The following is a 26,784-nucleotide window of genomic DNA, read 5'->3' as shown; positions in this document are numbered from 1 at the left end:
ATAATAGAACCCACACACCCACTTTACCGTCTGTTTCTGTTGCTCCCCTCTGGGAGCAGGTTTCGAAGTATTTCTAGTATCTCTCAGAGCTGTATGCAACGAAATTTAATTTTAATGTATGCCAATTAGGCTACATTCAAAGTGACAATAAAGTTGTTATTCTATGCTATATTCTCCTATATTCTCTAGTCTAGTCTAGTCTAGTCTAGTCCATTCCATTTAATTCTTCTACCAGGAGAATAAACCGACTACCTCAAGCGGTAGATGCTGGACAGATGCGAGTCTCTTGAATCGCCCTGGCCATTGTTTCCTGCAAGACTTAAGTTGTTTCGCATGGTTTGTCCGACGCTTCCTAGACAACCGTTTTGTCTCGTGCATTATAATTTCCCGTAATTAATTTTGCAGTCTTTTTTTTTTAAATCCGAAAACCTTGGCGCCGCGCGGCCACGAAGCCTCCATAAGGAAAGGAACAGCAAAAAAAGAAAACACGTGCCGGCGCGACTCAATAGGGGGCGCCCGAAGGCGCTGGAGGGAGCTTCGACGCGCTTTCTTCCTCGGTCCCTCTCTCTCACTCACTCACTCACTTTCTCTCGCCTTGGCGTCAACAGTGAGTTCCGGTTCCGGTTCCGGCTGCGGCTTGCTTGTGGTTCGTGAGAATGGCAATGCAGTCGGCGGAGTGGGTAGAGCGGCTGCAGCGCCAGGTCAGAGGCTTCCCGGGGTGGGTTGGGCGCGGTTTCGGGGGAAGACCAAGGGGGAAGCCGGGACGGTCCTTGCTCTTCTCCGAAGACGCGCCGGAGAGCTTTCTCTCTCTCTCTGCCGGCTGGGCTTCCGCTGCGGACGCGTGGCAATGTTTGGAGCTTGCGCGGGAAAGCCTTGGCCAAGCTTTTCCCCTTTTGTCTCCACTTCGGCCTTTTAAAAGGCATTTATTTTAATATTCTTGGCCGGGCTTTAAAGCTCCCCGCTCGAGTCCGTTGTGCCAGGCGAGAGAAGGAAAAGTGGCTTAGCGGGGCGTAGCAGTGGTGGGTTTCAATTTTTTTTACTACTGGTTCTGTGGGCGTGGCTTGGTGGGCGTGACGGGAAAGATACTGGAAAATCTCCATTCCCACCCCACTCCGGGGGGAAGGTTACTGCAAAAATCCCCATTTCCTCCCGATCAGCTGGGAATTGGCAGGCAGATAATAAATGGGGGCGGGGCCAGTCAGAATTTTTACTACAGGTTCTCCAAAGTATTCAAAGTTTTCTGCTACCGGTTCTCCAGAACTGGTCAGAACCTGCTGAAACCCACCTCTGGTTAAAAGCATTGTAAATTTTGCATGTTTTGTCAGTGGTGAATTAAGTTCCTTCTTGATAGGCAGAAAGGAATAATATATGTCAGGTCTAGGGAAAAAGAACTGCCTAATACAGGTAGATTACCCTACTTCCTCACTCCTTTCTCTTTTTTTCCTTCCTCTCATTTGTAGAGATCTTTCTGTATTTTCACTTTTATTTTCTTAAAATAAAAGGTTAATGTACCTAATGTAGTAATAGTGTGTTATAATTTCCATTTACGTGTGAATTCTGCTGGTTCACCTGGTGACGGTTCGACGTTACATCGGCACTGAATAAAGTGTCTCACGACCATTTTTCACCCTTATGACCATTACAGCAGCCCCATCCATGGTCATGTGATTTACATTGGCAACTGACTCACATTTATGACAGGTTCAGTGTCCCAGAGTCATGTGATCCCCTTTTGCTGACGAGCAAAGTCAATGGAGAAACCAGATTCCCTGATTCCCTTAACAACTGTGTTGTTAATTTAATAACTGCAGTGATTCACTTAGGAAATGTGGCAAGAAAAGTCGTAAAATCAGGCAAAACTCACTTAACAAATTTCTCACTTAGCAACATAAATTTTGGGCTCAATTATCATCTTAAGTTGAGGACTATCTGTATTTGCTGACCAAAACATCAAATAAGTTAGTTCTTTTATGGGACGAATTTAGTTGTTTGATGAAAATATGTATGCTAAAAACTAGATGTGTTGTTATACACCTATCGATTTATCTTTAGTTTTTCCCAATCTATGGCAAGATTGACATTTCCTGACAGCAAAGGAAAGGATGTCAGAAGTCGAAGTATTCTGCACTTGAATTGTTCTGCACTTGAGTTGAATAAACTGAATTGCATGATTTTCTCTGTGTAATGAAATGTTTCCCCCCCTTTCCTGTTTTTTCTTTTCTCCTTTTGTTTTCTTTTTATATCAAAGCAATAAAATATTGCAAATAAATGCCTACCTTTCCAGCAATCTCCAAGGAAGCCAAAATAATTCCTATCAAGACTGAAAAATAGTGTGATAGATAGCAGCATATATGTTTAATGAATAAAATAAAAACTATAAAAATTAAATGAGAAAACTTATGACATCTCTCGCAGTGAACTTTTCACATAAAGGTGACAATTGTTAGCAGCTTCTTTCTTTGCCACGTAGTCATTGTACTTATTCTTTGAAACATATCTTATAATTATTTCTTATAATAATTTTTGCTGTATGAATAAGGGAGAAGATTAGTTATTTCCATAACTCATGATATGAAAGCTTGATTAAAAATTGCACATGTTTTAATAGCAGAAACCTATTTCAAAAAGCTATTTATTCCTTCACCAAGGTTAGTATTAGATTGATATTTAAAACCTGAGGATGCAAATAGATACAGATTAATAGATGACTGAAATCATTTTCTGAATTTTCTAACTGAAATGTTTTCCTAAGGTATATAACGGTCCATACATGGTGAAGAAATAAGAGTGGTACCCTTATTCAATTGTAGGAAATAAACTGTAATGTTCAAAAAATGATTGTTGCTTTTTAGGAAAGAGAAATCAAGTTTTTGACTGCTGAAATAGATCATTTGAAAAACTATGGATGCTTGGGAGCTTCACCAACCTTGGAAGAATTGCGAGAAGAAAATGCAAAATTAAAATATCGGTTAAATATCTTACAAAAGGTATGATTTTGAACTTTTAGGAGAGCAAACATTGAGAATAAGGAAAATGGACTTTCTTTAGATCTGAAAGAATCATTTTTATGAAAATCATGAGCATGTCTGCTTCTAAGCTGCTGGATAGGTTTCCAGAACTAAAGGGACCATTGTGTCAAAGCTAAATAAATTGAAAATAGAAGACATTGCATCCAGAAATGGTTGTGCACAGTCATAACATAGAAAACAGATGGCAGAAAAAGACCTACTGGCTCATGAAGTCTGCTCTTTGAGTTTTTTCTTTAAAGTTAAGAAAGAGTTAATTAGATTGGACAAAATTGAGCACCATACCCAGAGGAAGAAAATGAAAGCAGAAAGGTGGGAGAATTACAGTGGAAAATAACTACAGTTCCAGAACTGCAAGGAATTTTCTCTCTTGATGTACAGTGGATATAAAAAGCCTACACACCCCTGTTAAAATGCCAGATTTTTGAGATGTAAAAAATCAGACCAAAAGAAATCACTTCAGAATTTTTTCTACCTTTCATATAACATATAAGCCAGTGATGGTTAACCTTTTTGATGCCAAGTGCCCAAAGCATGCACCTGTGTGCGCACCTGTGTTTGCTTGTGTCAGAAACCCCAAAATGCAATGCAAGCATCCCCTGCACATACGCCCCAACCCCTGCGCATGCCCCCGCCCCCGCACAAGTGTGCGCCTCCCCTGCTCATGCACCGTGCCCCCCCTCACCTATTTCTGGCTTCCAGGTTGGTGCAAACCCCAAAATGTAATGCAAGCACCCCGTGCATGTACCCTACCCCCCACATATGCCAGGTGCATCCTCGTATGCACCCTGCCCCACATGCGTGCATGGCAGAGATTTGAAGACCAGCTGGCCGGTGGGAGGCACGCACACGTGTAGTAGAGCTGGGCTGGGGTGACGGCTGGCATGCCTGCAGAGAGGGCCCTGCGTGCCACTTGTGGCATGCATGACATAGGTTTGCCATCACAGATATAAGCTGTACAATTTAATTGAAAAGGGAAAAAAATGTTTTCAGGGTGAAAATAACAATAAATCTGTCACTCCAAATCTGTCAGATTGCAAGGCATCTCCTGTGGACAGCCCTCTTTAGGTTATCCTACAGAATTACAATTGAATTCAGGACTGGGCTATGGCTGGGTGATTCCAAAACTTTGATCATCTGGTGAAGCCATTCTTTTATTGATTTGGAGGTATGTTTGGGGTCATTATAGGTGAAATTCCTCTTTATCTTCAGCCTTTTAGCAGAGGCCTGAAGATTTTGTGGCAAAATTGACCTATATCTGGAACTGTTCATACTTCCTTCCACCTTCACTAAAGCCCCGGTTCCAGCTGAAGAAAAGCAGCCCCAAAAGGTGATGCCGCCACCTCCATGTTTTGTTGTGGTAGAGTATACATTTAGTGATGTGCAATGTTATTTTTGTACCAAACATACTTCTTGGAATTATGGCAAAAAAATTCAACTTTGGTCTCATCAGACCATAATACATTAGAAATGGCGGGGCATCCAGTTCTTGGTGATGTCACTGTTATGCCATATTTTTTCCACTTGTTGATGATTGTGTTCATTCTGTTCCATGGTACAATGGTTAGAATTTTTTGTGACCCTTTTACTGACTGATATCTTCCAGAAGTGGAAGATTTCTTAGATAGTTTTTAAGCTCTTTGCAGACCAGGCCTTTGCAATAAGAGGCAACCAAGCAGAAAAATCCTAATAGAATAGCTGAACTTTATATATGTTTGATCAGAGTCACTTCAATTGTTGGTGTGTCTTGACTACCGTATATACTCGAGTATAAGCCGAGTTTTTCAGCACGTTTTTTGTGCTGAAAAACGTCCCCTCGGCTTATACTCGGGTCTATACGGCTTATACTCGAGGTTTTTTTTTAAGCCCTCGTTTATACCGAGTATATACGGCTTATACTCGAGGTTTTTTCTTTTTTTCACATTTTACCGGACGGCGCGGGGAAGCCCTGCCGGTGCAGTGAGAGGGCGGGGCGGGGGAGCCGCCAGCCTTCTCAGCTGAGGGAGGGAGGGTTTCCCCAACCGGTAGGTGCCTCATTTCCCACCCTCGGCTTATACTCGAGTCCCCAGTTTTTGGGGTAAAATTGGGGACCTCGGCTTATACTCGGATCGGCTTATATTCGAGTATATACGGTATTTTGAATGTAATTGGTTAATTCTGAACACAGCAACCCTAAGAGGGTGTACAGACTTATGCAACCACATTATTCTATGTTTTTTATTGTTATTTCCCCCAGATCTCAAGATTTTAGGTTTTTTTAATTGAACTATACAGCTTATATGCTATATTAAAGATGGAAAAAATCTGAAGTGATTTATCTTGGTCTCATTTTTTACATCTAACAACTGGCGTTTTAACAGGGATGGGTAGATAGACTATGTTGCTATTCTTGGAAATGTACTTACAGTGTAAGGGTTTTCCCAAATAAAAGGGGGACAGGTTGCATGTGTATACACATGCACTCACACACAAATGGATAGAACCAGATAGAGACAAAGCATCCAGTTCTATCAGATTGTTTCTACAAGGTGTGACACATCATGTAACAATGAAACTTTTTCATTTGTTAATAATTCGGAAACATAAATATGTATACACATAACCATCTAATTCAAACCCATTTGTGGAATTCTAATTTGAAAAGATGGGAAATGACTAAATAGGACTTTCTTATTTCGTTTATAATTTGAAATTACATTTTGAATTCTTAGCTCCATGGAATCATGCATTCTTATCTACTTGAATTCATTATTAAGTAATTTTATTTTGTATTCCTGTTTAGAGCCTTCAGGAGGAAAGACGTAGAGAAAAATCATTCAAAGGCATGATTAATATCAATCACAGAATTCAAGAAATTTTTAAGGCAGCTATCAAAGCTGCATATCCTGATTTAGAAAACCCACCATTGGCAGTAACACCAAGTCAACAGTCCAGGTTTGGTGATTACCAGTGTAACAGTGCTATGAGCATATCTCAGGTAATTGATAGTATGTGTACTTTTCATAGTTCTTTACTGTTGCATCTAAAACATAAGATTATCACAACATATTACCATGCTGTAATTTGAGTGTCCAATTAGACACTTGATCTGCTTTTATTAGACAGTTCTTTTTCCATAGACCTCCCATATATTATTAAGTCTTTTGAATTGTGGCAATGCTTTGTAAATAGCTTGAAAAAGTGTAGTCATGTGAATAGCAGGGTATAGTGATATTCAGGATTTCTCAAAATTTGGTCTGGTGATTATATAGCCAAAAAACAAATATTTTAGTGGAAACTGTCAAGCTCTTTGTATGTATTTATTTTAACTATTCCTACATCTTTTTTTGTGCAATTTAAAGATAACTTAATAATATACACTGAAAGGAAAGCAGAAGAGACAAAGAACAAGATTAGCAATCTAGCAATTAAAAAGTGAAAGTAGCAGTAATAAAAATTAGAGTCTTTTAGGTCAAAGGTTTTAAATGTTGTAGTGAAAGGTCAGCAAAGATGTGCAACACATCTTTCTAGGAATCGAGTTAAAGATCATATTTATTGTTCCAAGTAAATGTGGGTATGATATCGGTAAGAGGATTGATATGGATGATTTATTTATAAATATGTTTCTAAATGAACTATTGCTTTTTCTCCTTCCATTCTTGGTCTGAACATATCTAAGTGCAATGTGTTGTACAATGCAAAATAGTTAAATATATAGCCTGTTTCCCCAAAAATAAGACATTCTCTGATAAAAAGCCTTATCGGGCTTTTGAGCACATGCGCTAAAATAAGCCTCAACCCCCACCCCCACCCCCCCAAAATAAGCTTTCTCCAAAAATATTTAAACGCAGAGCTGGAAATCAGGTAAGATGGCAATAGGAGCCCCATCTTGCTCCATGAGCCCCAAAATAATAAAACCTCCCCGAAAATAAGGCCAAGCGCTTATATTGGGGTTCAAAAAAGTATAAGACAAAGTCTTATTTTCGGAGAAACACAGTATATTTGAATACTGTAATAAATAGCAATATAAATTTTCACTCATATATAACTCATGCTATTGCTTTTGGGAGTAAGTAATATTAGGCAAAGAGCAGAAAAAAATAAACAGCGGTAAACTAAAGAAATGAAGACACAAGTTAAGAAAGAAAGAAAAAGAAACATAACAATGTATTTTACACAAAGACCACTCGCTATAAGACGAAGACCCTTGCAAATCATGCTTGCCTTCAGACCTCCATATATCAATTTAATTTGTTTTTTTAACTTCTCAACTCTTTTAGAATGTCATAAATGCCATCCAGTCATTATTATTTCAAAATTTTTCTTTTTAGTATTTTCTTTTTCCCCCATCTCATTAACTTTTTGTTCATAATTTTGTTTGGGATTTGATCCTGATTGATCTCTATTGACCAAAATTATTCCCTCAGGATAATTATTTCACACTAGTCTCACATTTATATTCAACACATATTCATTTTTCTCATTTTACCACATCTGCTTCTTAAAGTCACTATTCCTTCTATGTACTTTTATGTTTCTGTTATACCCAACATTCTATAACAAACTGGATGGAAGCAGCTGACTTATCTACATCCTTCTACAAACATTCCTTGCAAACATTCAGTCCCTGAATTGCTTGCAGACATATTCTCCACTAACTGTATTCCATATCCTAACATTCATCCATTTGTACATAAATACATTTGATCTTAGTCTTTTCCCACTTTTGTACAGCTTACAACTATTCACTCAGTTTTCCCTTTTAAACACAACAGTAATCTTTGATAAATTAATTTTTGTATCCATGCTTGTCCTTGCATCATAAAAAAATCTGTTTAAATTTGTGAAAACAACTCAGGGTCTTAGCCAATATCATAGCTTTGTCAATATACATTGTAAATCTTTCCACAATTACACAACCAAGGAGACCTCACATCTCTCTCTTACTGGTCATTCTCATCTCTTTTACTCTTTGAAATAGTATGAGAGGTTGCATACTTCTTGAAATTCAAGAAAATAAATGGTGAAGAACATGCATGGTTGTATGAATGAAAAGAAATGTGTCTATGAAAATAGAGGAAAATGAAAATGAAAATAGATTTGGCTGAAAGTAGTCTAGTCTTGTATAGATGAATATATGCAAGAAAGCGTAGGAATAGGTTTAATTATGAATGCAAGGGCCTAAACATATTGCATATAAGAAAATACACATAAAATAGAATAGAATAGAATATTCTTTATAGGCCAAGTGTGATTGGACATAAAAGGAACTTGTCTCCGATCCATACATTCCCAGTGTACATACAAACAACAAAGTGACAAGTCATAGATCATAAATCATAGTTACAATCATAAATCATAAGATAGAAACAAATGATAAATCATAAGATACTGATAGAAGGTAATAGGAAAGATGAGAAGATGATAGCAATACAACCCTTCTACATCTTTAGGCATAAGACAATGCTGTGGGAGTTAGGTATTTAGCAGAGTGATGGCATGAGGGGAAAAAAACTACCTTTGTTCTAGTTGTTTTGACATGCAATGCCTTATAAAGACGTCGTGAGGGGAGAAGTTGAAACAGTTTATGTCAAGGATGTGAAGGGTCCGTAGATATTTTCTCAGCCATTTTCTCATATAACATACAACATTATCTAGGATTTTTATGTCATGTAAAAATAGATGTTTGGAGATAGTTTCATATCAACACTCAAGTGGTGTTAATAAATTTAGAGATGAGTTCAGGGAAACTTATTCTGAATTAATATAATTAGGAGGTAAGTTATTCTGAACAAAATGACAGAATATACTGTAGGAACAGTGGGTCATTTAGAGATCCAAAAATAAGGGGAATTGTTATTTTTCAATGTATATCTGCTCAGAAATCTGTTTTAAATATAAGAAACATAAGATAACTTTTATTATCATTTTTTCTGTGGGCACCCTGCCACACTGAAAATGAAATTCTATTGCCTACTCTCTAAAGTATACACATACATAACATACATATAGACATGCTATATACTTGCATATGTATACACTTACATCCTAACATATAAATATTAATCACTCTCCATCTTGAATAGATAGCAGAAAGAAGAAGCTTGAGACTTTGCAAGGTTGATACGGTATCACTTATATGTAGTATAAGCAGAAGCCTGTTCACGTGCTTGTGTGCAAAAGATACGATTTTATTATTAATGGTGAAAGAATAATATAATTAGTAAAGGATCCTTTTATTTCCTTCATTTAATTCATCTTTATTATTTATTTCCATATCCTTTAGCATTTACCATTTGGGCCCATACATACCAGTGTTGGTCAACCAGACTTTATGTGGAATGATTTTTAGTAAAAATAAGAAAGAGCACATTAGATTACTACTCCCCATTGTAGTTATGCCATATGCAGTTTCCCTACTAATCCTAAAGACACAATAATCAACCATTTTGGCCAATGTGCCACAAGTACAATCTGTTTTACAAGCCAACATGCTCTTGTTTGCATCCCACTAGCTGGGATGTTTATATATTCCTAATATATTCATCCACATGGGTACAATTTTTGTAATGTTCTATAATCAATTAAATCAGTGAATGTTCACAAGGTAACTCACACTTTTTTCTTAATTGCCTAGGAAAGTAGTTGGATAGCTTGGCAAAGTGGCCTGGCAGTAATCTCATTGATACGTGCCAGCCATCAGGTTCTCTGCATGAATGTATTGGATAAATGAAGCACATTTTTTTTAAAGAGCTCATTCTCATTAGTACTGAGATTGGAAGCCATCCAACTCAACACAAACTTGCAATCCTTTTTAGAGAATATAGTTGACTGTTGTTTTACTCCAGAGAAACAGTGGCTAGCTATCTTGTCCAATATGGGTTTCTGTTTTTGTTGCTTCTTAAAATAGGCATGGGCAGAAGTTGGTAATGGACTGTTTCTACCAATTTCATATGCTTTTGAACTCTTCCTAGGTCATATTCAAGATGTGAAGCTACTGGAGATTTTTTTTTCCTTAAATTTTTGCAAAAGTTATATTTGCTTCACTGATTACTTTCATATATTGGAATTATTCTGATAAACAGACAAACTTTCTGAGCACTTGATAAATTTTTAAAAATGGCTCATTTTAAGCTGAACTGATCTGGATTAGATACATCAAAATAGAATCACAGTTATTTGCTATCCTCGGCTTCAGATACTTGAAAGTATGTATAAATGAATCTCTGTGTCCTTGGATGTTTTTTTAGCTTGTGGATTCTAAACAGGTTTTTATAAAATAAGAATACCTATTACCATGTTTTTTGGACCATAAGACCATAGATTTAGAGAAAGAAAACAAGAAAATAGTTTTTGGCCTCCGCACGATCCGTTTTTGCTCTCCCAGGTCCCCAGAAGCACTTTGCAGGCCAAAAAAAAGGCCTATTTTTGGCTTCCCGAACCCTCCATGCATCCCGTTTTTGCCAAAAATGTGCCAATTTCGGCTGGGGAGGGCAAAAATGTGACATATAGAGGATTTGGGAGGCCAAAAACGGGCCCGTTTTTGGTTAAAACAGGCTGTGCGGAGCACTATGGAGTGCTTCTGGGCGCCAGGGAAGATGAAAAGACGATGTGTGGAAGGTTCTGGAACCCAAAAATGGACCCATATTTGGTCTATAAGACACACCGAAATTTTTACCCACTTTTTTGGGGAGTGCGTCTTATACTCCAAAAAATACAGTGTTTTTGTCAAAACGGGTTAAATGATGGATCTGTATGATACTGATCATGGCATTGTGTGCCTGGCTGTGTTTCTAGTCAATGAGCAATTACACTGACTCTTTCCTTATTTTCAGATACTGCTCAAGACTAAGGAGCAAAAAGTAAGCCCAAGAGATATTGCTGACAAGATTGCGAGAAATATTCCAGACAATGAATGCATTGAGAAAATTGAAATCGCTGGACCTGGTACAGTTACTCTATCTTTAATATAAGTAGAAAAAGAATTTGCTAGCAATGTATATTGTAATAAAATTAAGTTGACAATATCATGTTCTGGCACTTACTGAACATGGTTCTTCCTCCCCTAACTAATTATTATGTCTGTTAATAGAAGAGTGTATCTATTTGGTATAAGTATGTGTAACTTTTTTGGTATAAACTTTCATTTGTGGTGAACTGAAGATTTATATTGTGATTACCAATATTACACTAATCATCTGCATTGTGTACAAATATTGCGCTAATCTTCAAAATATTTTTTGTAAAGAAAATAGATGTGGATATGTATTTATATTCTTAATGACCATTTTAATTTTGATGACTCTAAAGGTTTCATCAATGTACACTTGAAGAAAGATTTTGTATCCAGACAGCTGAGCAGTGTGCTAATGAATGGAGTTCAACCACCTGCTGCTAATGGAAGAAAAAAGGTGAACAGTAAATGGCTATTGGTATCTTATCTTGCCTGATGAGTTCATTTTGGCTTTGCCAAAAATGAATGTTTTTTTAATATGTAGTTTTCTTTGAGCCTCTGTACAAACTCTTTTATAACAATGAAACATGTCTTTCATTGTATTCCAGGAAAGAGAGCTAGTGACAGAAAAACTAGCTCATGCTTATAAGCGTAGAAAAATACCTATGACTGTCTTTAGATATTGATCTAGATTAATAATACAAGCTTCCAAAAATTCTGTCTTTTTAAATATAGAAATTGGTTATTTTCCTTTCAAAGAAACATTTGTACAAAACACTAATAATTTAGGTAGAACCTGAACATACCGTATTTATTTCATTTGTTTGATTTTTTTTATAGATAAATCAAGGTGGCAAACATATATAATACTATCTCCTCTCATTTTCCTCACAAGGACAACCCTGTGGAGGAATTGATCTGAAAGAGGATGATTAGTCCAACATCACTTAGCCGGCTTTTATGCCCAAGGCAGGACTAGGACTCACAATGTCCTGGTTATATGTTGTCTGGTTAGTGCAACCATAAAATGGTTATATGCACTAACCATTAAGATAGTGTGTGTGTGTATTCTGTATGTAGTAAACATGCAGAGCAGTATACAATTATGTTCATTCTTCACTCACAATAGCTGGATTCCATAATTACCTAAATATATATTACATGCCATATTTTTCGGTCTATAAGATACACTCCTTCCCACCCCTCAAAAATGTGGGTGGAAATGTCTGTGCGTCTTATAGGGCGAATGTTGCTGAAGCCCTGCCCACCCTTCGGCCGTTTTCGGACTCCACGCACCCTGTTTTCAGCCCTTTCCAAGTGATGGGAATCACTGCCGATCGCTGCTGGTGTTCACCGCCAGTGATAAGCATCAGTAGCGGTGGTAGGCAGCGGTGATCCCTACTGCCTGAAATGGGCAGGAAACAGGATGTGCGGAGGCCGAACATGAGATGCGTGGAGGCGGCGATAGACTGCAACAGCTGATTGACGGTATTCCAGGAGGCCGATCGAACTGCCAATCAGCTGCTGGTGCTAAATCAGGCTGCGATAACGTGCTAAAGCTGACCAGGCTGTTTGTTGCAAGGGCGCTAGCCAGATGAATACCAATGGATGCTGGAAGGCAAAGGCAGCTTTTTTTTTCTTGTTTTCCTCCCCAAAAGCTAGGTGCATCTTATGGTCCGGAGCGTCTTATAGTGCAAAAAATACAGTATATATTTTTACACCAGTTGTATTCTAAATTTTTAGATTTTTTTTTATTTTTATTCCATATAAAAAGGTGGTGATTGATTTCTCTTCCCCAAATATTGCAAAAGAGATGCATGTTGGACATCTGAGGTCAACTATAATTGGGGACAGCATGTGCCGTCTTTTCGAATTCATGGGCCATGATGTTCTAAGGTACGTCATGTAGTATAATTATGGGCATGCTCATGAAGTATTTAGAGATACAGTGCTTCTCTTTCTGTGAATGAACTGTGTTAATTAAGCAATAAATGCACTGGAAATACCATTGTAGTTACTTATCTGGCACAGTATTTTTAGGCCAAACACCGCAGAACTCTAGATGAACCATTTCAATTAGATTAACTGAAATAGTATTTTTCTGTGTAAAGGTTACTTATATTTTACACTTGGTTTATTTTTCTTGATACCCAGATTGAATCATTTAGGAGATTGGGGCACCCAGTTTGGGATGCTTATTGCTCATCTGCAAGATAAATTTCCAGATTACCTCACTGTTTCTCCACCCATAGGAGATCTCCAAGCTTTTTATAAGGTATTGTATCCACAATATTTGTTACTGTGATTACAATTGCTTACAAAATGCTTGATGTTTTGCACGGTATTGAAATAGTATGTTTGTTTTTCATTTTTGTTGTTCCTTAATATAGGTTGCTTTTGTAAGATTTTTTTTAAATTAAAAGGGATCAGTAGAGACTAATTACATAAGAAAGAATCAATGTTACAGCAAGTAATATTGCAAATGTTTATTTAGAGCTTTTACTAAATGCTATTCTTAATTAGAGGAAAAATAATACGTTTAAAGATGAATAAATTAGTTTAATCCATTAGGAAAAACTGCAGATACAGTCATCATCTACATGTGTAATGTTATTAAAGAATGACAAAACAAAATCACTCAAATAATAGTTAATGCCATTGACAGCCTATTTCTGGGGATTACAGGAGGAAGTTAGATGGGATACTAGACTAAAATCTCCTTAGATCAATAGGATGTAGGAGGATGTTCATAACCATCCAGACTACATAAACATTTTTCTATCAAAGATGTATTGATGGAATGAATCCAGAGACATATGATTGCCTGATGGGTATTACTGCCAGGGTTAAAAGTGAGAGTGTTCTTTTAATTCCTGAAGAAACTGTCCCTGAACACAACAGGATTTTGCTGCACATTACCCAAACAAAAGTAATCATTGGGCAAAGAGTTTGAAAAGAAAATGTCTGTATAGCTGCAGATAAAAAAATAGATGCACTTAGATTGCTTAAAAACTATACAGTTTTTAAGAACTATCATATCAGCAATTGAAGATTATGCAGATAAATAGCGCAGAAAATTTCCTATGGATATTCAAATTCACATACAGTAAACTCATATGTGATTGAGGATTCCCAATTTCTCTTCAATATTAGAGCTGCAACTTCATAGGGTGCTTAATTTCTGCATATTTTAAAACATGCTGAAAAGATCAAACACTTAAAATTGTTGAAAGTTCAATTGATATAGTTATTAATTTGAAATTTTATTAATATTGCCCTTTTTATCTACCCTAAACATTAATGCTGCCATTAATACTTTGATTGGATTCCATTTAATGCACATTACTGCATCTTTAAAACAACACATCCCTGGTGGTTAGTAAAGCTCAACAGAGACTTCATTTCCTTAGAGTCCTGTGGAAAAATCAGGTGGAATAACGTCTGAAGGCTTCTTTTTATCGGTCCATGATAAAAAGTGTCCTCACATACTGTATGGTACAGCCGCAGACAGGAAGGCACTATAGAGAGTGATTAATTCGGCACAAGAAATCATTGGTTTCACCCTTAACACCACTGGATGACATTGCCAGGTCTCGCTGTTTCAGCAGAGTAAGGAAGATACTTAGGGATGATTCATACCCTGGCCAGTGTCTCTTTTCACTTTTACCATCGGGCAGAAGACACACAAGTATAGCCAGCCAGACAAACAGATTTAAAAACACCTTTTACCCGTGGCCTGTCAGACTCCTAAATACAATATAACATCTCAAACAGGTTAATATGACGAATTTCATTGGTGCCAGTGTAGTGTGTAATATGTATATACCATAAGATCATACACTAGAGTCATATACATGTGCACAGAATATGATGTACATTATGGAAAAGTATGACTACTTTTTTCCACCTAACTACTTGTATAAGGATTATTCTTTATATTATTTATGTTGTCTTGTATTCTTGTATGGACTGCACCAGTAGAGGCTAAACCAGTTTTGTTGTATAGATGATGTACAATGACAATAAAGGCTTAGAATTTTGAACTTGAACTTTATATTTTTAACCTAGGAATCAAAAAGGAGGTTTGACACTGAGGAAGAGTTTAAGAAGCATGCATATCACTGTGTGGTCCTATTGCAGAGCAAAAGTCCAGACATCATTAAAGCTTGGAACCTCATTTGTGATGTATCCCGAAAAGGTGATTTTTGAAATTTTGATGGGTTTTTCTTGCCTCCTTTTGAGCATTTTCTTAGAAAAAGACTTTTTTAAACAGTTGTGACTTGAAATTATTTTTGTAGATCACTGCTGAAGCATAAGAATTTTGAACGTACCATTTAGGGTGGAAAATTTTGAGAGGTGGATCTAAAGTTGCTCTTTGTGAGACCAAGATTCAGTCTGTAATATCAAACTTTACAGTGTTTTGGGTCTCCTAACTACCAACATATTACAGCATGAAGAAAGAAAGGGAGAGAATCACCTCCATAAAGAATGTCCTGAAATAGATTTCTGTCCACTATTTTTTAACAACAGTTTAGGGATTTGTATAGAGAAGATTATAGTTAATTTTAAAGCCTAGTTTCTTTTTTATTATACAATTCTATTTGTAGGAAGCTCCCAATCAAGTGTGTGACACTGAAAAATTTTCAGTTTTTGTGTTGCTTACTTTTTCTGAATGCTTAATATCATGCTATATGTCAATGAAGATTCTCAGTTATTCAGGTAGAGTTGTCCGGAAGTTGAGTTATGTTAACTGAACTTCTTTCCTTTTTGGTTTGAAACATTTTGCTGCTTATCCTTGGATGCTACTTACCCAATACTCAAGGTCCAGTTAAATTATTAACCTACATCGAATACTGATAAAACCCAACAATCAGCTTCAGTCTTATTTACCTGAAAGTTCATTAAGCCAGTTAGAATTACTAATTATGAGAGGAGAGGATACCACTTTAATTATTATTGTGTTTTAAACTGAGGACAAAAGCCTTGGTGAATTTCAAGGTGAATCCAACTTTTTAACATTGCTTCTCTTCCATATAATTTGTTGTTGTATTATTCTAATCACTAGATTTTCAAACGTAAGTATCTCAAATTCTTCACTGCTATGTGCTTAGATTTTTTTCCTTCTGTTTTTGATCAGAATTCCAAAAGATCTATGACTGCTTGGATGTTTCCATCATAGACAGAGGAGAATCATACTACCAAGATAGGATGCATGAAATTGTGAAGGAGCTTGAGGAACGAGGTAACACATCTCTATTGTAATTAGAAGTTAAATAGCTGAAATATGTTCAAAATGATAATCCATTTATTATATGTTTCAGACCTTCAGGAAAGTTAGCTTTGATTAAAAATGTTTTATTATACCTAATCAATAAACCTAAACCTAGGTACCATTAGCCTGAAATTCAAAATTACTTTATTTTTCTTTCAGTTGTCATGGGTTTGGAAAAGTAATATACAACTTGATTTAACTGATTTAACCTGACACAGGACAAGTTTATCAAATCTGCTTAGTAGCATCTTTTCAGAGAGAAATTGTGACAAGCCGAATATCAGGATTATACCAAATACCATGCAATATTTTTTGCAATATATTTATAGCCCTGTGCAAGTTCAGTGATACAAGAAGCAAAAGAAAATGTTCTTTAATTAAGTATGTGCACATTTTGGATAGCTACTATAGTACAAAAAGAAGTTCAGAGAGATAAAAAAAAGAGTTAATGCATGAATGATCATATGGCGATTGGTCAATTGGTCAATTGCCGAGATAGCTATTCTTTGATAAAATGTTTCTTCTATGTCGTGTTATTTCCAGTTTACTCTTCAGTTGGGCAGCCCTCAAATATGGAGGTTACTATTTTGTATCCTCTGGCCTGGAAAGAAAGCATTACATTGCAGATTGCTGACAGTAAAATCGGGCAGGATCTTTGACTTCTGATTGGTTCATTTTAGTATCCTGGTTGTTAATAAATTTCCATAATAAATGTAAATATCTCTCATGCATGATAAGCCAATGTTCTTTGGGACACACTGCTGATATGAGAATCTTCTATCTTCAGACAATATGTCCTTATCTATTTGAAGAGTTGCTAGTTTCTAACAATTTCCAAAGTGTTCACTAACTAAAAATTAAATCCTTCATTTAATTAAGATTAAGATAGCTATTTATAGCTCAATGTCATGATTAACTCTGCTTTTTAATCAAGGCCACCTAAATTCAACACGCAATTAGGTTAGCTTTTGAATTACATGCTTTAAAATACTGAAGGCTGATAGAAGGTATTTCCCATAATTCTTTCATTATGTTTCATCTCTTTCTGAACGAAATAAGTTATTTTTCTTTCTTCTTCTTACATTTAACTGGAGTCAAGTAACTAATAATATCATTGCTTCCTACGTTTTAGAGATATGGCTTCAACTAACAGAATTTGTATTAGGAAGGCTACATTTATAATCTGGAAATATTTAATAGTGGATGATTGTTTTGTTTATGATTAATGATAAGATCTATAGGATTCTGATTGCTGGAAAACAGGCATTTAAATCAATCTACTCAAAATAGAAAGTAAGAGATGTTACATATGGGAAGATAATCAGATAAATTTTTCTTGATTAAATTTGGAGCAAAACCTTATGTGAGAACAGGATGAGAGTAAAACCATTTTGCTACATTTTTTTCTGATTCTTTTTTAAAAAATTCAGGCAATTGGGCACTTTGTTTTTCCTCCTTCAATCAACCTCTGAAATCAGAAGTTAAGCCCATCTCGAGATATTACCAGTGTTGCATTGGAAGTGGCAGATGTAGAAATTTTAAACAATTGACTCCATTTTGTATGCCTGTTTGCTTGGCTTGGAGTATGGCTTTATGACAAGTTCTGTTTGTAAATCTTCATTGAACTGGCTTTTATTTATACTTATTTTATGTTTTTAAAAAAAGTATATTTGCTTCCCAAACTTCAATGTAATTTTCCATCTGTTTTGGCATGGTTACCAGTGATGTATTTTCTATCTTTAGGGTTTCTACAAATGGATGATGGCCGAAAGATATTATTTATTCCAGGATGTTCCGTTCCTTTGACAATTGTGAAGTCTGATGGGGGTTTCACATATGATACATCAGATTTGGCAGCAATAAAACAGAGGATTTTCGAAGAAAAAGCTGATTATATAATTTATGTGGTAGACAGTGGGCAGGTGAGCTTCTCTAACCTGAGTGTTTTCTATTTCGTAAAATGTTTCGCTTGTGGACATTGATGTGATCCAAGCAGATCTAGATTTACTGTTCAATTAATACGCCCTCCCATTTCATCAGTTTCTGTAACTTTTTTGTCTTTTATTTTTGCCCATTGACATCAACAGCCCATTAAACAGCAATGTATGGAGAAACACAAAATACAGTCAGTTATGCTTAACTGATTAATGTTCTTTCATTGAACAAAAAGATTAATTTTTCTGATCATTTTGAGTATTGAACCCTACTGGGAGTCTGGTTCCTTCCTTGGTTCTCAGGACAGTTGCTCCCATTGCCTTCTCTGAAACAAGGCACACTTTATTAGAAACATTTTTAGACATCATAATTAACAATTGCTACTTTAGTCCTGCTTTGTTTTGCAGTCTGTTCACTTACAAACAGTATTTGCAGCAGCTCAGATGATTGGCTGGTATGACCCCAAAGTGACCAAAGTAATTCATGCTCCTTTTGGAGTGGTGTTGGGAGAAGACAAGTAAGTGTACAAAGTATTTTCTTTTTTTCGGATGGGTGGGTTGGTGGGTTATATGAATATGTACATCTATTGAGTCTATCTTGACTCTTAGTGACTTTCCAGACAAGTCCTTGCAGTTTTCTTGCCAGCAATTTCAGAAGTGGTTTACCATTACTTTCTTAGAATAACTGAGATTATCCAGCTAGTATCAAACCTAAGTCAGGATTAGAACTTAATTGTTTTTAGCCTATTGCCTTATCCACTGTACTAAACTCTTTTTCGGAATGCCTTAGTAAATTCTATTTTTTTTTAAATTTGAATTTATATCCCGCCCTTCTCCGAAGACTCAGGGTGGCTTACACTATGTCAAGCAATAGTCTTCATCCATTTGTATATTATAGACAAAGTCAACTTATTGCCCCCAACAATCTGGGTCCTCATTTTACCTACCTTATAAAGGATGGAAGGCTGAGTCAACCTTGGGCCTGGTGGGACTTGAACCTGCAGTAATTGCAAGCAGCTGCTGTTAATAACAGACTGTCTATTGTTAATCTCAGTGGAGGAATTGATAACCTAATTTAAGATTAATTCAATAGAGAAAAAAATTCTATTGATTTGGACCATGCAATATTCATGTTGAAGGCAGTTTTAGGAAATAAACTGTTTAGATCAAATATTCAGGTTTTTGTAATTTGATGCTTTCGAAGCTGCTCCTTTTTCTGAGCTACTGCTTGGAAATGAGGCCAGTATCACTCTAGATGGATGAATAGTCTGACTCTGTATAAGTCATACTTTATCTGCATACTTTACTTTGAAAAATGTTTTTTTTTGTAATACACACATTTTTTTTTGTATTTCTGAACATTTCTAGCATCAATTCAATTGTGACATGTATTTTGCCTTGTTTTTTTGAAGCACATTCTTGCAGGATAGTTAGAATGATGTTTGGTTGTACATTCTGCAGCTTTACTTCGAGCTATAACACTCAATGTATATATTAGTGCATAATGCAAGAAAAGCTATGTACACATCTCTTTTTTTGATCTGCATGTTATAATTAAATTGTCTGTGTTGGAAATAAAAATCCTCTTCATCCATCTACACAATTTTATGATTAATCAAATCTTCATTAACTGAAGTAGCAGGTTAAGTAATACTCAGGAAGCAATATATTTTTTTAGTTTGGAAAGACTTTTTCTCTTCCCCCCCATCCAGATTATTACTAACTCTTGTCACTTCCTTATTTTATTCTTCTATTTTAGATTTGAATTATGCCCATTAATTAGGGATTCACCATCTGAGTCATGCAGAGCTACTTGAAGCCCAAAACCTTTGTGTGTGGAGCTCTTTCATTTGCTGTTAAATTATTTTTTTATTTCAATCGCATTTTTAAAATTAATTAATTAATTAATTTGTTAAATTTATTTGCTGCCTATCTTGCTTTTTGGGGCCTCATGTGGTGCCTTAAAATTTATACTGTAAATTATATGAGCACTAACTACAGTAATTAACTAAACATAATTTTATTACACTAGAGTCAATGAAATGAAATACCTACTGTTTCAGGAATGGAGCACTCCAGAAGGTTTTGGATCAGGATCAGTATGGTCCAGGGCATGAAAATTCCATTCCTCCTCTTAACCATATTGACCCTGGCCTAAAACAAACTTTTTTGTCTGAAGCATCAATAATTGCTTTCACAGGATTAACTTGGAGCCATGGTGGCAGTCATTAGAATGAAGTATTAGAATGCAGGACTTTGATCCTGACTGGCTCAAGGTTGACTCAGCCTTCCATCCTTCTGAGGTCGGTAAAATGAGGACCCAAATTGTTGGGGGCAATAGGCTGACTCTGTAAACCACTAAGAGAGGGCTGTAAAGCACTACATAGCTGTGTATAAAATGCTCATGTTTTTGCTGTTGCTAACTTCTGGAAAACTACCAAGCCATGCTTTAAACAGCTAGACCAGTTGCTAGAGAAAAGACATTTTCTTACACCTAAAATGGAATAATAATAATAATAATTATTATTATTATTATTATTATTATTATTATTATTATTATTATTATTATTATTGGCATATAATAACAAGGCTTATCTTTTTAGGAGTGCAGGGAGAGTTTGATTCCTAGCATACATCAATAAGACAAATTGTGACATTAATTGAACAAAGTGCTCCTTCCCAAAATTAATTATAATATTCTCATGTTCAAACTAAAATTCAGCTTTAATTAATCCGCTTAGTCTGGGTATTTACACTGGGTATTTACACTGGGTATTTACACTGGGTATTTACATTTACACTGAAATAAAATTTAGATTCTTTAAATTCCATTCATTTTTTAATATATTACCTGTCACCATGGATACAAAGAGTATTTGTCACTTTCATGCTGTGTAAGCAGCATATGTTTACATTTAGAATGTAACTTTTATTTAAAATGAGATACCATTTCAGAAAAGTAATAATTTTCACTCTTTGCTATAAGAAAAAAGTTCAAAACACGTTCTGGGGATACAGTACGATTGATTGATCTTCTTGAAGAAGGACTAAAGCGATCAATGGATAAACTGAAGGAAAAGGAAAGAGATAAGGTAATGGATTTCTTCTTTTTTTTTCTTGAATCCAGCATAGTAATTTTGTTTCTTCTGCTATCTTGCCTTTATGCACCATGTCCTACACTTTGTATTTCTTTTTGTTTTAATTTCCTGGAATTTTCTGTTTTGCTAATTATATTTGTTTGGTTAGCAATGAACATCATACTAAGATTTTCCCATCTTGGTACTGTTTCATAGTGCTTAAAGCTATCATTTATGTTTAAATGGGTAGGGAATAAGAGACAAGATCTATCGAGACATTTTCATACATTCAGAGATTATTTTTTACTCTGGTCTGTAGACTCTTGTATTATCTTAGCTTTCCAGCAGATGGCAGAACAACACAGAATGAAGAATAGATAGGACAACTTTTGTATTGATTGTATGGGGGGGCGGTGTAATTTCACTGCTAAGAAATGCTTTGTACCTTACCACAAGTAGAATGATCACTGTAACTTTCATTGGTGATCTCAGATTCTTTGCTTATATATAAATAGAGTTTATGCCAACATTATTCAGTTGTTTTAGAGCCACTTGTAGAATTGAGCTAAACTGTTGGAAGACTGAAATCTTTGAGCAACAGTGTCTCCAAATAGCAGCTAGAAATGATAGAATATTGTTTATTTATGATGTCTCATTTGATGCTACTTGACCATTTTTTAAAGCAATATGCTTTATCTAATCTTTTCAAGCCTTATAGTTGTATATGACACTGTTTTTGTTGTATTTGTTCGATTCTTTATGTCTTTATCTTGCTGGTCATTGATGGTAATTAAATAAACTCATTCATTTATTTGAAAAAAAATGTTTTATTTTTCTTAACAGGTTCTTACAGCTGAAGAATTAAAGGCAGCCCAGATCTCAGTTGCCTTTGGTTGCATTAAATATGCAGACCTGTCTCATCACAGAATAAATGATTATATTTTCTCTTTTGATAAGATGCTTGATGATAGAGGAAATACTGCTGCATATTTACTTTATGCCTTCACTCGAATCAGGTATATTATGCCAAGTTCTTTTATTTTTCAAGTTATAATATATGATAATATATAATATAATATGGGACCATTAATGCTTTGCTCTACATTTAAAAAAAACAACTTTAGCTAATAATCATTTTTAGAATGCTAAGGCTATGCTACTATGTGCTAAAACTAGCTAATTTGTTAACTATAAAATGGCATTTAATTGTCAGTATGTTTAACAATCTTGCTTTCACAATCTATAGCTATGAACATAGATCACTTAATTATTTTAATGCCCAAGGAAGCCAGAAAAAATTAAAATTAACTTTAAAATTTAAGCATTAAAAGCAACACATAGCCCATTCAGCAGTGTATTTTGCTTTAAGGGCAAGACTTGGTAATTTGATATGGTAATCTTGGACACACTTGCATGGCATATATAGTGATTGGAGCAAAAATACATATTATGGTTCTGCGATTGGGGTTCAATAACAAAGAGCTGCTGAGACATGTATTGAACCTGCTGGGACCTCCTTCAATCAAATATGTGTTTTCCTGCTCACTTGGCACAGGCCAAGGAAAATATGTGGCTTATTTTAAGAAATTTTTTGTATGTATTAATGAGCTCTTGCATAAGAACTCAAGACGATTCAGGTATGGTTGCTCGATACCTTACTCCCAGTTATTTTTATAGAGTAATTGATGCCTAAAGTGGCTGATGTAGCTTATATTGGATTTACATTGACTGAGGACTAGTTGGATATGCAAGATCAGTTCAACTTGTGAAAGTTAAATTAAATAGATTTATTGTCCAGTGTAAAGCAATATTCTCAACTAAGGTCGGCACCTGATTGGAGTTAGCTAAAGGTCAACAGCTGTCAAGGGATTGGACTTACTTCTCTTGTGGTTACGTAGGGATTCTGGGGTGATCTTTCTTTTCACTCCATCCCCAGGTTCTGACATCTCTTCTGCTACAGGACTTACAGCATTTTCAAAGTGCATCTTTCAAGATGCAATTCTGTATTTTAAGAAGCAGTATTTCTAACAATATTGTCTAATGCAGTGGTAGTCAACCTGGTTTCTACCACCCACTAGTGGGTGTTCCAGCTTTCATGGTGGGCGGTAGGGGTTTTGTCCAATACTGAAGCACTTTCCTTTTTTTAAATGTAATTGATTTTTTTAAAAATTTCATAGCATTATTTAAAAACATTTTCATTAAGTTTTCATAAAATTCCGTGACAATTTAAATTTCTGGAAATATACTATTTGTATCGCCTACACATAAGTTTAGTTCACATTACGCAAGTGAAACTGAATGGCGCTATAGTGCGACCACAAACAAAAGAGCCTCATCCCAGAATAGCTCGCGCATCTCCCCCCACACCACCCAGCTGTAACAGACAAGCAGAGCTGGTAGCTGGCGCTCCCCCCCCCCAAACCCAATACACGATGCATGAGAGGCATGCGCAGACGACGATACATGGCATATTACTGTGGAACCTGTGAGTGGTTAGAAAATTTTACTACTAACAAAGATACAAAAGTGGGTGGTAGGTATAAAAAGGTTGATTACCCCTGATCTAATGCATAATAACTATCCCATCCTTTTGGGACAAGTCAGCAGTTTTGGTACGTCTTTGTTCTTGCATCACATAAACATTTTTGGGGAGTCCGGATAAAGATGTTTTTCTAGAGAAGGAAAGGTTTGATCCCTTGGCATCTAATCTAAGATTTATTCCTGTGACAGATCTATAGCAAGAGTGGCTAATATCAATGAGGATAAACTACAAAAGGCAGCTGGAACAACAGAGATAATATTGGATCATGAAAAAGAATGGAAACTAGGAAAATGCATTTTGAGGTTTCCTGAGATCATCCAAAAGTGCTTAGATGACCTTTTACTGCACACTCTCTGCGACTACCTCTATGAGCTAGCCACCACATTTACTGAATTTTATGATAACTGTTATTGTGTGGAAAAAGATAGACAAACTGGTGAGTTACCTTAGTGTTTTGAAAGAAAAGTGGGAGAGTTGCGGGAAGATTATTAAAGCCCCAAAGTATTGACAACTCAGTAAGAAATACAAAGATTTGTGAAAATCTTTTCTTTCAAACCAGATTGGATGGAACCTCGTACTGAAAGAACCTATGAAACTTTTTGTACTAAATATATTTTCAATTTTCTATTGTAAAAAGGGCTAGAAAATACGGCAAATAAAATTACTAATCCTTTGAAATAAAACCCTGCCATGATTGCAAAATAAATACATGGTTGGATAGACTGAACTTAAATTATAGCTGCATTGGCTCTCTAATGAATTCAGAAGTTTGAACAGAATCATCACAAAAGTAAAGTACTACATAGTCCTTGATTTACGATCCACAATTGAGCCCAAAGTTTCTATTGCTAAATGAAATAGTTAAGAAAGTTTTGCCAACCTTTTATTTTACGACCTTTTCTTGCCAGAGTTGTTAAGAGAATCAGTGCAGTTGTTAAGCTAGTAACTCGGTGGTTAAGTGAATCTGGCTTCCTCATCAACTTAGCTTGTCAGGTCGCAAGAGGAAATCACATGACCTCGGGACACTGCAACCGTCATAAATAGATGCCAGTTGCCAAGCATCCGGATTTTGATCACCTGACCATGGGGATGCTGCATTGGTCATAAGTCACATTTTTCAGTGCTATAACTTTGAATGGTCACTAAAGGAATGGTTTTAAGTCAGCAACTTCTTGTAGAGTATCTGTTCATGAACTTAATTTATGATAGATTGAGAGAAACAGATTTTGACTGTGTAATGTTGTGTTATTGAGGCAAAATATGTATTGATTTCTGAAATTATTGCATCTAATATTTATTTTTGTGCTGTATCTGTTTTGTATCTAGGTGAAATAGTGAATGTGAACATGTGGCGAATGCTCCTGTGTGAAGCAACAGCTGCTGTGATGGCCAAAGGTTTTGATATCTTGGGAATCAAGCCTGTCCAAAAAATGTAATTAAAATGACTTTTAAAACTGTTAGAAGCAAAGGATAAACAGTTTCTTTTTTTCTTTGCCAGGGTTAGAACTTAATAAAAATAACAGATGCTCAGATTGGATTTTCTCTTTCTTATCAGGCCAGAAATGCTTGCAATTGTGTTTTACCAAGTTAGATGTCTTTTCAGCCACAAGTGTTATATGCAGACACAATATGTATGCATTTAAAAATTGGTATAAATTTAAAGTTCACATAAAACCTGAATTACAGTAGGGAAATGTAAACAAGAACAAGATTTTTTTTTTGAAATTTGTCATGTTTGAGCTCAGTAAAATGGAATATTTCTGTCAGAGGCTTATATGATTCTAAATGAAAAACGGATCCTCTGGCTTTCTCTGATAGTTTACCAAATCATATGTTGCAGGAATTAAAAACATACAGTGTTGTAAAATACGAATAAAGTTACCTGTTCCACACACATCAATATTGAATTGACGAAGCGCTTCACCTTTTTATTACAGGTGCATTGTCAATAAGTCAAGCATGTTAACAATTTTTACTAAAGTTATTTTGACAATACAAGTGGTTGGTAAAGAAGCAAAATACTGCAGCATGTTCAACATGTTTAAAGTACCAATAGTATTCAATATATTATTTCCTTCCTTCTCTCCCCTCCCCCCTTTTCTATTACTAAAATTGCTACTTAGCTGCTAAATATTAGCATTCACCAGCTCTCCATATCTAAAGATTTGTAAATTGATGCCATGTGGCAAGAGGTTTTGTTGTTGTTGGAAATATATAAACAGTGGTAGAAATACCAAAGACTTCTTTTACATGGCTAGCGTTATTATACAAAATGCCTTTTTTAAAAAAGGTACATTTTGTTATCACAAACCAAGAAATCAATTTGGCTACTCAGTTATTCCTAATGAAAGCAATAATGAAATGCCTAGAAAAAATAGTTGTAATAAACACATTTCTTTCACTGAGGGGCTTGTAGAATATCACATTAATATGAAATGTATGTGTTATTATAATAGTATATAAATATCTACATCAAGTACAAAATTAAGGGATGGCTAAATATTTACAACACCTTAACAAAATAGCCCAGGTAGATGGCAGTATGTATAAAATACAGCACAAAATAGAATACCCAAGTGGAATGCTGCAACTAGCTTTTATCTTATGTTTTTAAAAAACATGTTGTGCTATAATACTTAGCTCAGATGTATTGGTAGACTGGAGAAAATACAGAATTTAAAATCACTACTAGCTGCATGAACACACACAAAATATAGCAGTATTTTCCCCTGCTTTCTCCATTTATTTATTTTTTTCAGTTTCAATCTGACCGCCCTCCATCCATGTATTAACTAGATTTTTTAAGCTCAATCAAGGTGAGCTTGGCACTGGCATCTCTTGCAAGCAACTGCACAAAACGCCACTGTAAAAATGAACATTGAACATCCTGAATAGGATAGACTTCAGGTGTCACCAAAAATAGGGCAGATATTTATTTACTTGAATCAGCAGGGTTTTTTTTAAAAAAAATTCCCTTGTTATTATATACACGCAGTGGGT

The 26,784-nt window shown here is 35.6% G+C and overlaps 1 protein-coding gene across 3 annotated transcripts; it reads left to right on the top strand.

Moving 5' to 3' along the window:
• The first annotated feature begins 576 nt into the window (after positions 1–576).
• Positions 577–25,314, top strand: RARS1 (arginyl-tRNA synthetase 1). 3 transcript variants are annotated; one of them, XM_058170633.1, is made up of 15 exons: positions 577–701; positions 2,853–2,987; positions 5,809–6,003; positions 10,841–10,952; positions 11,316–11,416; positions 12,734–12,855; positions 13,114–13,234; positions 15,028–15,157; positions 16,097–16,201; positions 17,975–18,153; positions 18,574–18,683; positions 21,152–21,257; positions 22,086–22,258; positions 23,973–24,220; positions 25,111–25,314. In XM_058170633.1, exons 1-15 carry the CDS (start codon positions 657–659, stop codon positions 25,218–25,220), a joined length of 1,992 nt encoding a protein of 663 aa, XP_058026616.1. In that variant the 5' UTR covers positions 577–656; the 3' UTR covers positions 25,221–25,314. The 3 variants fall into 3 exon arrangements, with proteins under 3 accessions (XP_058026616.1, XP_058026619.1, XP_058026617.1); XM_058170636.1 differs by lacking the exon at positions 577–701 and adding an exon at positions 805–1,019; XM_058170634.1 differs by lacking the exon at positions 577–701 and adding an exon at positions 1,077–2,433.
• The last annotated feature ends 1,470 nt before the right edge of the window (positions 25,315–26,784 follow it).

Source organism: Ahaetulla prasina, chromosome 2 (genome assembly GCF_028640845.1).
Source record: "Ahaetulla prasina isolate Xishuangbanna chromosome 2, ASM2864084v1, whole genome shotgun sequence".
NCBI lineage: Eukaryota > Metazoa > Chordata > Lepidosauria > Squamata > Colubridae > Ahaetulla > Ahaetulla prasina.
This window is presented reverse-complemented; position numbering and strand designations above follow the sequence as displayed.

Bases quoted from the DNA above. Each gene is read 5' to 3' on its own strand.
- RARS1 (XM_058170633.1), top strand. From the start codon at position 657: ATGGCAATGCAGTCGGCGGAGTGGGTAGAGCGGCTGCAGCGCCAG. The intron at 16,202-17,974 runs GTAACACATCTC...TTCTATCTTTAG, and splicing joins GAAGGAGCTTGAGGAACGAG to GGTTTCTACAAATGGATGAT. The intron at 21,258-22,085 runs GTAATGGATTTC...TTTTCTTAACAG, and splicing joins AGGAAAAGGAAAGAGATAAG to GTTCTTACAGCTGAAGAATT.